General features: G+C 42.1%; 1 protein-coding gene across 1 annotated transcript in view; it reads right to left on the bottom strand.

Moving 5' to 3' along the window:
- Positions 1–112: 112 nt before the first annotated feature.
- The window catches only part of PYGL (glycogen phosphorylase L), a 42,779-nt gene continuing 27,076 nt past the window's right edge, over positions 113–15,815 (bottom strand). Inside the window, exons 8-20 of the mRNA XM_010389464.2 lie at positions 12,685–12,828; positions 12,361–12,453; positions 11,540–11,686; positions 11,049–11,212; positions 10,407–10,521; positions 8,779–8,880; positions 7,899–8,046; positions 7,721–7,779; positions 7,474–7,615; positions 5,097–5,304; positions 3,700–3,834; positions 3,149–3,215; positions 113–451 (exon numbers count right to left, since the gene is read on the bottom strand). Of these exons, the coding sequence (XP_010387766.1) occupies positions 287–451; positions 3,149–3,215; positions 3,700–3,834; positions 5,097–5,304; positions 7,474–7,615; positions 7,721–7,779; positions 7,899–8,046; positions 8,779–8,880; positions 10,407–10,521; positions 11,049–11,212; positions 11,540–11,686; positions 12,361–12,453; positions 12,685–12,828 (1,689 nt within the window). The 3' untranslated portion in view covers positions 113–286. The remainder of the gene's footprint in view (positions 452–3,148; positions 3,216–3,699; positions 3,835–5,096; positions 5,305–7,473; positions 7,616–7,720; positions 7,780–7,898; positions 8,047–8,778; positions 8,881–10,406; positions 10,522–11,048; positions 11,213–11,539; positions 11,687–12,360; positions 12,454–12,684; positions 12,829–15,815) is intronic.

Consider the following 15,815-nt stretch of genomic DNA (forward strand, 5'->3'; position numbering starts at 1 on the left):
TGGCATTTGAAAGTTCTAAGGAGTTTTATAATTTTGTGGCTAGTTTTGGGGTAAATCCTAGCAGTAGCAAAGCATCACTAGATTTGCTATAAAATAAGTTTTGGCACTCACGTAGCCCTTGGAAATTGACACTTTATTTTTAAGCTCTATTACATATAATTTCCCTCCCCATTCCCAGAGATACTCAGCTGTTATAGATTATTAGCTAACAAAACAAAAACCAGTGAATGTTGTAAAAATGTTCAAGTTCAGTAAGAAGCTATGTTTTCTAGAGACATTTTAGAATTCAATTTCCATTGACTTTGTTAGATTCATTGGATAGAGAAATCTTTAGATCTGAAGGTTCCACGTTCCAGATGTTCTGGGCATATTCTTTAATTGTTCGATCACTGGAGAATTTCCCAGAGGCAGCTATATTTTTGAGTACCATCGTGTTCCAGGCCTTTGGATTCTGTAAACAACATATGCATGTACAGCTCAGAGTCCCAGTGCCAAGCGAGCTTTATAACAAACATCAGCCAAGCACATCTAAACACATGTCATGAGGAAACATGACAGGAATAAATTATAGTAAATTACAAATATTCTTGTTTGTTGAGAGGTAGAATAGAATGCACTTTTCTCATATTTAGAATATTTTTCTCTTAGGAAAGAAAAAAAAAGTATTTTTCACTCTAAGAGAAACCGTGGATGTACATTACCTAGTTGGCAATTTCTGCTATGGTTACAGCGTTTTGGCATGTAAGCAGTATTTCCCATGCTTTCTTACGAATGAAGATACTTCCTTTTAAACTATAGGGAAGGAATTCATTGTTTGCTAAATGCCATGTTAAGAGACTTACCCTGTGGCTCATAGAGTTTGAAAAACACTACTCTAAAATGTTAGCTACAATGCAGGCAAACAATTCAATGAGAGGCTTTATTGACCTACTTAGCTTTTCTTGTTCTTTCGGAAGGTATGCACCCTAGTAGGCTTACAATGAGTCCCAAACACTCCACTGGGGCTTCAAAACAGGGTCAATTGAGGCTTTATCCTTATAAAAATATATCAACATCTCATAAATTTTATATAAGAGAATATTATAAGAACGAATTTATTTTATAGCCTCTTAATTTTGTACAGAACTCTAAAAGTGTATTGGAAGTGAACAGAACATTATTCAAAATTGTTATCAATGCATTATAGATACTTATGAGAAATACTAAAACTACCATCATTCCTTAAGGTACAGCAAAACAGCATCTGAGATTTGTTTATTCAGAGTTTGGAAACTTCCTATAATAAGAGGAGGAGAAAAGCTTTCTCTCTTCATTTTCTTTAACTATTTAAATGGATAATGAATAGACTTCCCAGCCATATGGGTCATGTTTACTAAGTCTCAACAATACAATAATTGTTAAGAGTAAAAAGCTGCAATTTGCACTAATGAACAAGAAAGACTGAATCAAACGCTGGGCTTCTAGATGAGCATCCTTTGGATTTGGGCCATAATTTTAACAGAGGAGACATTCACATTTGTCCTTGCCCTTGTTCACATTTTTCTTTCCTCCGCTGTTTTATTGCTATATTTTGAGGTGGCCATTCTCTTCCCTGTGTCTTTGCATTGTTGGGGTCTGTATGTGGCTTTTCTCTCCAATGTACAGGAGGCAGGTAGTGAACCCCTGAGTTTAGCTCTAGCACTACCCTGCTTTTTTGTAGCCATTAACTTGAACTTATTCTGGTCTATATGCCATTGGGGGACTGGCCATTATTCTATTAGAAGATAAGGGCCGCAAAGCAACACAGGACTTGAACAATCCTTTAAAAAATCCCAATGGGACATTTAGGATGACTGTAGGAACTACCCTGTTATCTGCCTTGGGAAAGGAATAGAAAGAAATGTTAGTAAAACCCACCCTGGAGTCTTGGCACAGAGCTAGCGCCCTCCTGTATCCATTCCTCTGGGGTATCTGAAATTCACTAAAAGTCTCTCCTATCAGAGATGATCAGCCTTTTAACATATTTACAAAACACAGCTAGAGAGGTGTTTGATAAAGCATATAACTTTGCATGTGGAGGCTTATTCACATGGCTGTACCCATCCCTTTTTACTTTCCTCAGTATAGTATTGTCTTCCTTATTCTTCTCCTTTCTTTTTTAAAAATTCAAATATGAACCCCTTTCTCCTTCTACTCATTTATATTTTATTGATGCAGCCCCCTCCACGAGAAATCTAGAAGAGGTACTTATTTTACAACTTTCAAAGAATAGGGGTCAGTCCTTATCTTAATAAACCATGGTTTAGCCTTAGAATCATCATGGCAGGTTTTTCAAATATGGATGGTGACCCCACCCACCACTGGGAAAGAATCTCTCAGTGGGGGGACTGGCATCTGTACTATGATGAAGCTACCTCGGTGATTCTGATGTGTACCTCTGGTTAAGAACCTCGATGTTCAAACAGGCTCCTTGAGTGAGGGGGGGAGGGAGAGACCTCGACTTTGCTCATGCTATGTTCTCAGCGCCAACACAGTGCCTGGCATAAAAAAGACGCCTAATGCCCCTCTGAGGACTTATTTCCTTAGCTTCCAGGACATGCCTGCTACAGAGTGGGTGCTCAATAAATATTGAATTATTTGTGACTTTTAAAAAACTTGGATATTAAAAAATTTACAACTGGCTGGGCATGGTGGCTCACGCCTGTAATCCCAGCACTTTGGGAGGCAGAGACGGGTGAATCACCTGAGGTCAGGAGTTCTAGACCAGCCCGGCCAACATGGTGAAACCCCATCTCCACTAAAAATACAAAAATTAGCTGAGTGTGGTGGCATGTGCCTGTAATCCCGGCTACTTAGGAGGCTGAGAGGTGAAGGTTGCAGTGAGTCAAGATCACGCCACTGCACTCCCGTCTGAGTGACAGAGCGAGATCTGTCTCAAAAAAAAAAAAAAAAAAATTACAACTGCTGCTGAAATGTCAAATCTTAACCTTGGCCTGAACTCGGGAAAAGTCAAGGTCTGTTGTTGTTGTTGTTGTTGTTTTATTTTATTTTCTTGTTGTTGTTGTTGTTTGCTTAATGGGAACCTGCTATTTAGATTTAATTTAAAAACACACATTTTAATGGATCATAGTAAATTGGTTTTCTTTATAAATCTTGGCAATTTACTCACCATGTACAGCTGACTCACTTTATCTTGACACTTGACATAGGCTTCATAGTCTGCAAAGACTTTAAACCTTTTATATTGTGATTGGAAGGGAAAAAAAAATTCAAAAGCTTCATTAACAGGTATTTGCTAAGATTCCATGTAAAATCATCTTTTGCTTGATATCAGCCATGGCTTGTTTACCAAATTCATATTTCTGTTTGTAAGAATTTTAACCAGCCCTCAATCTTCTTATGGTTCTTCTCACATGTGAGAATGTCATCACTTGGATGCATTTGCAAGTTGGGAATATCAGTGGAAGGAGAAAAACAGAACCAGATTTGTGTGTGTTATTCTTAAACTTTACTGGCATCGTTGGTGGGGAATACTAACTTTTTTCCCAAGCCTAGATTACCTGAGCAGATCATGCTAATCTATGCTAATCTACCTGAGTGGGTTTAAGTTGGTTTAAGATTGGTTTAAGATTTTCTTGTTGGTTTTAGAGTTGGTTGGTTTAAGATTTTCTTGTCCCCCTTTCATGATCCAAATAGCACCATCTTCTTATGGGAACTCACCTATCATGATAAAATAGCATGTTGATGATATCTTTGAAGAGGTCAGGCTGCTTGGGAGAAAAAAAGCCATTGTCAATTTGATCGATGACCAGCTTCAGCTCTGGAAGTGCCTCATAATATTCTTTTGCCTCATACCTGTGGGGTAGGAGTCGGTGGGTGATAAGAAAAAGTCTCTGTTATTGTGTATGATTAATAACACACTAGACACTGCGTTCACTGTGAAAAAATGCATTCAGAAATACTAGCATTCAAATAAGTCATTATAGATTTTACCATAAGTATATATAACTTTTAACTAGATCTGTAAGTTTTTCTCTTTGTAAATTTGATTCCTTATAATCAAAGACACTAAGAACAATAGATAATGAAAACTCTAGTCAAAGAGCAAGAGTCTAATGTGGTAGAATACAGCAAGGTTCATTTCAAAGCAGACTTTATGGCTCTAAATGAACATTGTATTAAGTGGATCAGTTGCTTTTCTGATCCACAGATTCTCAAAAGTTGTTGCTACTGAGTGAAACTGACTTCCAAGGGTCAGGAATTATATTCAACATCCTCCAAATGTTGATTCTTTGGGCAGTACTTTTTATTTTGTGCTTGAACTCAGGTTAATAAACCCATGCAGATATTAAATGAAAATAAATGTTTCCAAGTACTTCTGTACACCCATATCCATTCTCTATCATATTTTAGTCCATTTCTTTGATATCTTTTATTTTTCTTTTTTTTTTTTTTTTTTTTTTTTTGAGACGGAGTCTCGCTCTGTCACTCAGGCTGGAGTGCTGTGGCCGGATCTCAGCTCACTGCAAGCTCTGCCTCCCGGGTTCACGCCATTCTCCTGCCTCAGTCTCCTGAGTAGCTGGGACTACAGGCACCCGCCACCTCGCCCGGCTAGTTTTTTGTATTTTTTAGTAGAGACGGGGTTTCACCGTGTTAGCCAGGATGGTCTCGGTCTCCTGACCTCGTGATCCACCCATCTCGGCCTCCCAGAGTGCTGGGATTACAGGCTTGAGCCACCGCGCCGGGCCCATTTCTTTGATATCTTAAAGGAGCACTAGATCGTGATTTAAATTATAGGTCACCCTTCCAACTAGAAACTAGTTCATCTTTTGATCAAAGTAAAAATCATACATATGGAGGAAAGAATAGCTCTTTGAGGCCAGCTCTGCAATGGCCGATAACAAATAGCAACTCCTCCGTGTGTCTGTACTTTTTCTTGCTGGGTTTAATAATATGAATCTGTGGCCACGAGGCTCTCCTGCCTCATCGTGGGAGATGTTCTGCTGCCACCTCGTATGTGATCCAACCTCAATGGGATACCTGTGTGGGCAGGAAGCCCTCTGAGATCACATACCTTCTTGGGGGAGGTGACCAGCAAAAAGAAGCTATTCTCTCACCCTTTCTTGTCCAAAGCAGCCACATCATCTACCCTCATGCCAAAGATGAACAGGTTCTCTTCCCCGGCTTCCTCTGCCATTTCTACGTTGGCCCCATCCATGGTCCCAATGGTTAGGGCCCCATTTAGCATGAACTTCATATTGCCTGTCCCCGAGGCTTCGGTGCCTGCAGTGGAAATCTGCTCTGACAGATCTGTGGCTGGAATGACTGCAAGAAAGGCAAGTTAATATTAGTAATTTTCTCTCTCTAGATCCGCTTGTATTGTATTGAAGCATTTATTAAGTTGGGCTGTTTTGATAATTAAAGTAATACATGCACATCAAGATAAACATTCAAATGGTCTAGAAGACAGATCACACTCTTTCCCTTTGACTCAGGCAACCACTTTTGTCCATTTTATATGTTGATATTTCTTTCTCAAGCTATAAACTTTGAAGAGTATCTACTGACTGCTACAAACATTGATACTACATTTCTCTTCTTCCTTTTATGCCTTCCAATTTTTGTTATGGTTTTATTTCTTCTACTTTATAAAATATATCGAAATCTTCCTTCCTTCCTTCCTTTCTTTTTTTTTTTTTTTTTTTTTTTTTTGAGACGGAGTCTCGCTCTGTCGCCCAGGCTGGAGTGCAGTGGCCGGATCTCAGCTCACTGCAAGCTCCGCCTCCCGGGTTTACGCCATTCTCCCGCCTCAGCCTCCCGAATAGCTGGGACTACAGGCACCCACCACCTCGCCCGGCTAGTTTTTTTTTGTATTTTTTAGTAGAGACGAGGTTTCACCATGTTCGCCAGGATGGTCTCGATCTCCTGACCTCGTGATCCGCCCGTCTCGGCCTCCCAAAGTGCTGGGATTACAGGCTTGAGCCACCGCGCCCGGCCTCTTTCTTTCTCTTTCTTTCTTTCTTTCTTTCTTTCTTTCTTTCTTTCTTTCTTTCTTTCTTTCTTTCTTTCTTTCTTTCTTTCTTTCTTTCTTTCTTTCTTTCTTTCTTTCTTTCTTTCTTTCTCTTTCTTTCTTTCTTTCTTCCTTTTCCTTCCTTCCTTTTCCTTCCTTCCTTCCTTCCTTCCTTCCTTCCTTCCTTCCTTCCTTCCTTCCTTCCTTCCTTCCTTCCTTCCTTCCTTCTTTCTTTCTTTCTTTTTTTTTTTTGGTACAGGGTCTCACTCTGTCACCCAGGCTGGAGTACAGTGGTGTGATTATAGCTCACTGCAGCCTTGACCTCCTAGGCTCAAGCAATCTTCCTGCCCTAGCTTCCTGAGTAGTTGCAACTACAGGTGAGCGCCACTATGTCCAGCTAATTTTTAAAATTTTTTGTAGGTATGGGGTCTCCCTATGTTGCCCAGACTGAACGTCTCTTTTCTGATTCAGAGTGTCTCTCCAGGACTCCTCTTTGGCAACCTGAGGAGATTGGTTTGTCTGCATTCCTTCTACTTCTCACTTCCTTCCTTCCACTTTCACTGCAGGGAAATAAGCCACACATAATTGAGGTATGCCTGGGGCTAGACATCAAGCCTCTGACCTTTCAGGCTGATTTGAGCTGCCTGAAGCACTTCATTTGACTACAAAGGTCAGGACCACTTTTCTGCTTTACTCTGAGAGCTTATTTGTGGATTAGATGTATCTTCTTTTGCATTCCTAGGAATCTGGCTCTTTTCTCTTCATGCAGACAGTTCTTAAACAGTAACATCAGAGGACCTAAAAACACCACAAAAAGAAAAAGCTCCCTTTCTACCTTTTCAGTTTGGGAAGTGGGTGAATACACAGTTGGGCATTTGCAAGTGGATGGTGCTCTGTGAGCTTGTGACCCAAATAACCAAAGGTCCCAGTGGAAGAGAAAGAGACATTGGCTTCTTGCCCATCTGGCTGTCACCATGTGGGAGCATCATGCTTGATGCTGGAGTGCCCATGTGAGGCACATCTAAGCCTTGTGCTTTAGCAGCCTGATGTCTGCCCTCATTTATTATTGCTACAAGAGCAAGTGACAGCCCTTCTTCTCACAGGCTGACCAAAGGAATATCTGAGGAGTGGGGAATTGGTGTTCTCTTGCAAAACTGGGGCTGGGAACTGAAGACCTTTCCTCTATTTTATAGAGTGGGTTCTGAATGACGCGGAAACCTCAGGGCTGCCTCCCCCAGCACCTAGCTCTCACTGGCTTGGAAGAAAATGTACTTGCAAGTATAATCCTGTGATACTGACTCCAGGACATCAATTTCATTGTGACTTGGGTCACTTTAAAACCTCTTACCTTAGGCCCTTATTCTGCACAAGAGTGACACCTATCCTAAGTTAGTAGTTCCTGGAGGTTGGCTGCCCCATCTTTGATACCATGTAATCTCTAGAGTTTGCCCTGGCCCCTGCATGTTTTGCAATGAGGGTAGTACCTTTTTCAGCAAGAGATACTCTGTAGTTCTCCAAGAAGATAACTTTCAACTTGCTTCCAACCATGGGGTCATTGTTCACCACATCTGCCACTGAAGTGATCAGCTTTATGATCATTTTGGCCATGTGATATCCTGGGGCAGCCTTGGGGAAGAAGGTCAAATGCGTTGACGGAAGGCAGCCATGATGAAGTAGAAGAATGGCAAGAGATTAGAGCCCTCAAGTCCCCACTGAATAGAATCAACTTACTTTACCACCGATGATAACTGTCCTTGGCACGAATAACTTCTTAGGGTCTTTCTTAATGCCTGAAAAAGATGGAGAAGTGGATGGAATGGAAGACAGCTGATGGTCAGGGCAGTGAGACCTACACTGAGGCTGCTGCTTCCACCTGCAAGAGGGCTTGTTGGCTACAGGGCTGACTCACGGTTGTACATCGTGATCACGTGCAGACAGTTCAAGAGCTGTCGTTTGTACTCATGTATCCTCTTCACCTGGACGTCAAACATGGAGGATGGGTTGATCTTCACTTTGTACTCCTTCTCCAGGAACTGAGAAAACTTCAGCTTATTCTCCTGTTGAGACAGTGCATGGTGACAGAGAGCTCTTTTGGTTTAGAAGCATTGGGTCGTCCGGTGTTTCTTTTTTTTGAGATGGAGTCTCACTCTTATGCCCAGGCTGGAGTACAGTGGCATGATCTCAGATCACCGCAGCCTCTACCTCCCACATTCAAGCGACTATCCTGTCAGGGATTACAGGTATACGCCCCTACTGCCTGGCTAATTTTTGTATTTTTAGTAGAGATGGGGTTTCACCATATTGGCCAGAGTGGTCTTGAAAGCCTGACCTCAGGTGATTCACCCTCCTTGGCCTCCCAAGTGCTAGGATTACAGGGATGAGCCACTGCATCTGGCTGGGTGGTCTGTTTTTAAAAAACTACAGGATAGGCCGGGCATGGTGGCTCATGGCTGTAATCTCAGCACTTTAAGAGGCCAAGACGGGCGGATCACTTCAGGTCAGGAGTTCGAGACCAGCCTGGCCAACATAGTGAAACCCTGTCTCTACTAAAAATACAAAAATTAGCCAGGCGTGGTGGTGGGCGCCTGTCATTCCAGCTGCTCGGGGTGCTGAGGCAGGAGAATCGCTTGAACCTGGGACGTGGAGGTTGCAGTGAGCCGAGATCGTACCACTGCACTCCAGCCTGGGGGACAGAGTGAGACTCTGTCTCAAAAAATAAACAAACAAAAACTACAGGATAAACTCTCAAAGTGAGCACCTGGGAGGGGACTCACACCTGGAAGGCTCACCTGCTTCACTTTGGCGAGTTCCCGGAGGAAGAGATCATCACCCAGGAAGCTGTGGAGCTTCGTCAGCTGGCTCAGGTCTTTCACATAGTCTTCTCCAATTTTCTTTCCATTCAAAGGAAAAGGTGACTTCAATTTGGGGATGGTAATCAAGTCCAAATGGGCAATTTCTGTCAGTATTTCTCTCTATCACCTACCACAGTATGGTTCACGTATCACACAGAACATGGGATAGTTTGACTCAAAGAGGAGGCTATAAAGTCTGTGGGAAGAACACTTTTGATAGTACCTTAAATGTAGTTTCAGTGGTTTTTTAAAAGTTATTTTTATTTTTATTTAATTTTTTTGGAGACAGGATCTCATCCTGTCACCCAGACTGGAGTGCAATGTCGTGATAAGAGCTCACTGCAGCCTTGACCTCCTGGGCTCAAGCAATCCTCTTGACTCAGCCTCCGAGTAGCTAGGATCACAGGTGCATGCCACCACAACTGGCTAATTTTTTTATTTTTGTAGAGATGGGTGGTGGTGGGTGGCGGGGGGGGGGGGGTCTCATGTTGCCCAGGCTAGTTTCAAACTCCTGGCCTCAAGTGAGTCTCCTGCCTAGGCCTCCCAAAGCACTGGGATTACATGCATGAGCCATCACATCCGGCCAGCTTCACTGGTATTAAAGTGTTAAAAACAGGAAATCTACTTAAAAGAGTGACTAGGAACCCAGGTTCTGTTAGTTATTTATATGAGCTTTATTATCCTCTTTTACTAGAGAAAACCATCTTCTTTGTGGGTGTCCTATGAATACTGTTAGCTGCAACTAGCTACATAATTTGCAGTACCTTTTGTTCAAAAATTAAGAATTTGAAGATGACGGCTGGGTGTGATGGCTCATGCCTGTATTCCCAGCACTTTGGGAGGCCAAGGAGGAGCGGATCACCTGAGGTCGGGAGTTCGAGACCACTCTGGCCAACATGGTAAAACACCGTCTCTACTAAAAATACAAAAATTAGCTGGGCATGGTGGCGGGTGCCTGTAATCCCAGCTATTCGGGAGGCTGAGGCAGGAGAATCGCTTGAACCCGGGAGGTGGAGTTTGCCGTGAGCAGAGACTGCACCACTGTACTCCAGCCTGGGCGACAGAGTCAAACTCTGTCTCAATAATAATATTAATAATAATAAAAAAATAAATAATAACTTTGGCTGGGTGCAGTGGCTCACGCCTGTAATCCCAGCACTTTGGGAGGCCAAGGTGGGCGGACCACGAGGTCAAGAGATCGAGACCATCCTGGCTAACACGGTGAAACCTTGTCTCTACTAAAAATACAAAAAATTAGCCAGGTGTGGCGGCGGGCGCCTGTAGTCCCAGCTACTTGGGAGGCTGAGGCAGGAGAATGGTGTGAACCCAGGAGGCAGAGCTTGCAGTGAGCCGAGATCACCCCACTGCACTCCAACCTGGGTAATAAATAATAATTTCGAGATGACTACAGCAGATAATTAAACCCAGCATGGAGCCCTGTATGACTGCACAAGCCACATGCTGAAGAAGCCAGCCCTGCTGCAGACTGGATTTACAAGTTACAAGTATAGTCATATGCCTCTTGCATTCGAGTCAGGCCTTTCCTCTCAGCACTTCCCAGTTACCTCTGCTATGAGCTCTGCAAGTCCTGGGTTGCAGAGTAGGAGCCAGCGCCTCGGAGTGATCCCATTGGTTTTATTCTGAAATTTGTCAGGTTCTAGTTCACTGAAGTCTTTGAATCTGGAGACAGAGTAGACACATCACTGAATTTGGCTGAAACGGTAAAGGGTCCTGCACACTGGATAAACTTTGGAATTACATTCAAGAAGCCAAGTGCAGGCTTAGAAAGGTTAAATAAAGGTGGAGGGACAGGCTAACAGTAGCTATGGCTGTCATTTAAATAGAAATTCATTTGCAACTCAAAAGAATTACCAGAAAAATTCCAAATCTAGTCATCTCCATCTGACTTCTTCCCACTGACATATATACCACACTTTCAGTAGAATAGTTTTTTGGTTTTTTTTTTTTTGTTTTTATTTGTTTATTTGTTTTGGCTCCTATGTCTAGAATTAAGATGACTCTGAGAGGAAAGCATTTTTTTCTTTCCTTTTCTTTTTTTTTGGAGAAGAGTTTTTTTGTATAGAAGAACATACTTTTAAACATTTGAACAAGGCCTTTCCTCATCCCTAAGTGCAACCCTGCATTTAGTAGCATCATTCCATTAATATATCAGTGTCAGACCCACTGTCAGAGTAATGGAGGCTCACACTTTAGTCTTCACGATGTCTGAGTGGATTTTAGCCACGCCATTCACAGTGTGGGAACCCACAATGCAGAGATGGGCCATGTTGATCCTTTTGGTTCCTTCCTCTTCTATCAGAGACATTCTTCTCAGACGGTCCACATCTTTAGGAAACAAGGCCACAATTCTCTAGCCAAAGGAAGAGAAAGCCCTTGCTGGTCACTCAGGTTTAAAGCAACATTGGGATAACGTTGTTCATGTCTTAAGCAACATCTTTGGTGTACTCAATATAAATTTCACTTCCATGGGGAGGGGTTGAGTTAGTTCTATGGAGGTGCCATCCCTCCATTTTAGCACTTTCAAAAAGCTGCCTTTGCCGGAGCCCCACTCAGACTCAAGTACTTTTGCTGTATCAATGATCGAAAGATGTTTGGTAAGAGGGAACACTGTAGCCATCTGTAACACCTTAAGACCTTACGCTCATGAAAAGAAAAAAAATCTCTCAAAATGACTTACATCTAAATGCTTCTGATTTATCTCATAAATGATTTCCAAATGTCGAGGGAGCAGCTTCTCCACCAGGTCCACGGGCCAGCGCTCCAGGGCTTCTGGGAGCACTGTGTGATTGGTGTAGGCGAAGGTCTTCTGGGTGAGCTCCCAGGCCTGGGGGAAAGGAAGGAGTCAGCTGCTTGCCCTGAAGGTGGGCACCCCACTGCACAGGCCAAACCCTTCTTCAACCCTGCCCTGCCTGCAACAGGACAATTCCAAGTGTGCATAGTCAGACACACTCAATTCCACTAAGTTCCCGTATAGTCCAGACAATGGAAACATGTTCTGGGTGTGAGGGAGAAGCCATTTGTAAAGCTACCTGATGAAACTTAAGACAGCATTCCGATCAATCTATCTACTATCCTTACGTGTCTTTCATTTATTAAATACACAAAGATTGAGGGATAAAACTGTAAGCAGTGCTCTCAGCAAGTACAAGTATGTAAAATGCTGACTTCTAAAACATTGGAGACACTCAATTAGCTGTCTTCTGAGGTTAGAGAATTTAATTTTTAATCTTTTTCCACACAAAAATGGTAAACACCATATAAGCCTTAATACAGCTACTGATTTGTGTCCCATTAGGAATGTACTCATTGATTTTATAGTCTTACTCCCTGTAAAACTCTAAGGATGGAGAAATGTCAGCATCAGGGAAAATATACCTTTAACTGTTGAAAGTTAGCAACAATAACTTACTTTGAAAAACTAAAAAGGGAGTTTTTGGCAGTCTTTCACCTGTAGCCATTCTGGTTAATTAAAGGAAAAAGAAGTCAAACTATCCAGACCTTGGACCAGGGCAGTTTTTCAATATCCACAAAAATCCTCATCAGCTCAGGGATGGCGAGTGCAGGGTGAGTGTCATTCAGCTGGATGGCCACCTGGGTGGGGAAAGACATCAACATGAAGGCAACGGATGGCTCAGGGTCTGGCTTCCTTGTCCTAACACATCTAGAGAAAGCACTGGATGATATGCCCACCTTGTATGAAATGCTTGATGCACACTATTCCTGCTCAACTTTTTTAGCACTGAGAGAGAGGAATTAATCTGATAGGAAATCCCAGTCAGTCCCTCAGTGGACCCCACCTGCATCCACAGACTAAATACTTGCCTGATCCGGGAAGGCATCAAACACAGTTCCTGCACCACGGGTGGAGCCAAACTTGGAGGCTTTGAAACGGCGGATGACATCTTGCAGGGTTGCAGCCACCACAAAGTATTCCTGCTTCAATCTTAGCTCCTTCCCTTCAAAAAACTTCAAGCCAGAGAGATAGAATGAAAGTGGTTCATATTATAGGTGTGGCCAAAATGTGACTGGTGTCTCCTGCCCTGGGAACTTTAGGACTAAGGCCCATTGGACATCTGCTGAGGGGTGGTGTTTGAATGCCAAACTGTGAGCCTTTGCTCTTTCCTGAGACCCCATGAAAATGGCAGTAAAAGGATTCTCTAAAGGCATACAGATAAAAGATAAAGAGGTTGGGATAAAGACAATAGCAACAACCTTTTAGAGGCTGAAAACCAGATGCATGAATGGTAAGTGATTCAGAAGACCCAAGACAGCCAAATCCTGACCTGGTAGTGGGGAAAAGCCAAAAAGCAACTCAGTGTGTACATTGGAGCCCCTCAAGGCTCAGGAATTGGTAGTACCAAGTACTTTCAGAAGTAGGGAAGAAGATGAAGGAAAAGGTTAATGACAGCCTAAGGACACTTGGCCTCCGACCTTATCCCCAGTTCCTGCAGCTGAACACAACCAGCACCATGTCCATGACCGCCCTCCTCACTGCAGTCACATTCCTGGCAGGCAGTGTATCAGGAAGCACTGGCAGCCGTGGACCGTGTGGAGAACCATGACTGGCTGAGAATGCCCTACGTGACTGCGAGACAGGATTGCAGCCAGGCCATGGTGTGCAGGGTGGAGGCCTTAGAGGCCATGATGGCGGCCAGCTTCCAAGTTCCTCCCACATAAATTTGCTGTCGGTCAGCAAAACCATGTAAATGTCACCAATAAACGGTCCTAACCCTGAGCCATCACCCTTCAATTTTTATAGATCATGGAGCCGCCCTGTCTTTACCTGGTCGCAGAATTAAAAACTGTAGCATCTATTAAAATGTAAGCCTTCACTAATATCCAAAATCTACAAGGAATGCAAACAAATCAGCAAGAAAAAAAAAATCCCATGAAAAAGTGGCAAAGGACATGAATAGACAATTCTCAAAAGAAGATATACAAACAGCCAAGAACCATATGAAAAAATGCTCAATATCACTAATTATCAGGGAGATGCAAATTAAAATCACAATGAGATACCACCTTACTCCTGCAAGAATGGCCATAATTAAAAAGTCAAAAAACAGTAGGTGTTGGTGTGGATGCGGTGAAAAGGGAACACTTTCTACACTGCTGGTGGGAATATAAATTAGTACAGCTACTATGTTAAACATTATGGAGATTCCTCAAAGAACTAAAAGTAGAACTACCATTTGATCCAGCAATCCCACTACTGGATATCTAGCCAAAGGAAAAGTAGTCATTGTATGAAAAAGACACACGCACGCACACACGTTTATGGCAGCACAGTTCGCAATTACAAAGATATGGAATCAGTCTAGGTGCCCATCAACCAATGAGTGGATAAAGAATATGTGATATATATATATATATACACACACACACACACAAATATATACACACACACACACATACCATGGAATACTACTCAGCCACAAAAAGGAATAAAATAATGTCTTTTGCAGCAACTTGGATGAAGCTGGAAGCTATTTTTCTAAGTGAAGTAACTTAGGAATGGAAACCCGAATATTGCATGTTCTCACTTGTAAGTGGGAGCTTAAGCTATGAGGATGCAAAGGTAAGAGAATGATGTAATGGACTTTGGGGACTTGAGGGATAAAAGGCAATTTATTTGGTGTATACTGCTCAGGTAACAGGTGTGTAAAATCTCAGAAATTACCACTAAAGAACTTATCCATGTAACAAAAACCACCTGTACCCCTAAAACTATTAAAATTAAAATTTTTAAAATGATGAGCACCCCACCCCCCAAATGTAAGCCTTGGACCAAAGTCTTATTAAAACTAATGAATATGAGCATAGAGGTCTGCATATAGAATATCTGGGGCTCTAAACTCCCTAATACTTAAAAGTATAATCACTGACCTATGCCAGTGATTCTATGTCACTGACCTATGTCAGGGTTTCCTGTTTTTTAACCTGATAGGAATATATCAGTGATTTCCTTGATCACAGATAATATAAAACAAATATATATGTTATATATAATAAATTATTATATTAAAATATATTAAACATATATATTTATATTATATATATTTATATTTATATTTTTGAGACAGGGTCTGGCTCTGTTACCCAAGCTAGAGTGCAGTGATGTGATGTTGGCTCACTGCAACCTCTGCCTCCCACTCTCCAGCAATCCTCTTACTTCAGCTTCCTGAGTAGCTGGGACTACAGGCATGCACCACCATGCCTGGCTATTTGTTTCTTTTTTTTTTTTTTTGAGACGGAGTCTCACTCTGTCGCCCAGGCTGGAGTGCAGTGGCATGATCTGATTCCAGCTCACGGCAGCCTCTGCCTCTCGGGTTCAAGCGATTTTCCTGCCTCAGCCTCCCACGTAGCTGGGATTACAGGCTTGCATTACCATGCCTGGCTAATTTTTGTACTTTTTGTAGAGACGGGGTTTCACCATATTGCCCAGACTGGCCTGGAACTCCTGAGCTCAAGCAATCTGCCCATGTCAGCCTCCTAAAGTGTTGGGATTACAGGCATGAGCCACTGCACCGGGCCATAAAGCATATTTTGAATGAAGGCTGCAATACGCTACAAACTATGATTTGAGGTCTTTGCTTAAGTATGAGAGACTTGATGGAGGCTTTATTGCAACATTAGTTAATGTACCTCCTGTCAAGAATAATTGCCTAAACTTAAATGGAAATATGAGTCTTTTTCAGTTAAACACATTCCTAGAATTAGCATTTTCCTCTGGGATTTAGCTATTAAAAGGGATATTTAAATGAACGAAAAAGTATTTATCAGAAAAAAAGACTAAGTTAATAGAATAACTAAAAGTGAACATATTGAGAGGAAATATATATAACTGGGCATAGTATGGGCTAAATTAGGGAAAATTCATCAGAAAACCAAGCAAGCAAAGAAATTAAAATGATTAATTCCAGGATAAGTTAAACATTTTAAGAAAAGGAAAA

This window comes from Rhinopithecus roxellana, chromosome 5 (genome assembly GCF_007565055.1).
Source record: "Rhinopithecus roxellana isolate Shanxi Qingling chromosome 5, ASM756505v1, whole genome shotgun sequence".
NCBI lineage: Eukaryota > Metazoa > Chordata > Mammalia > Primates > Cercopithecidae > Rhinopithecus > Rhinopithecus roxellana.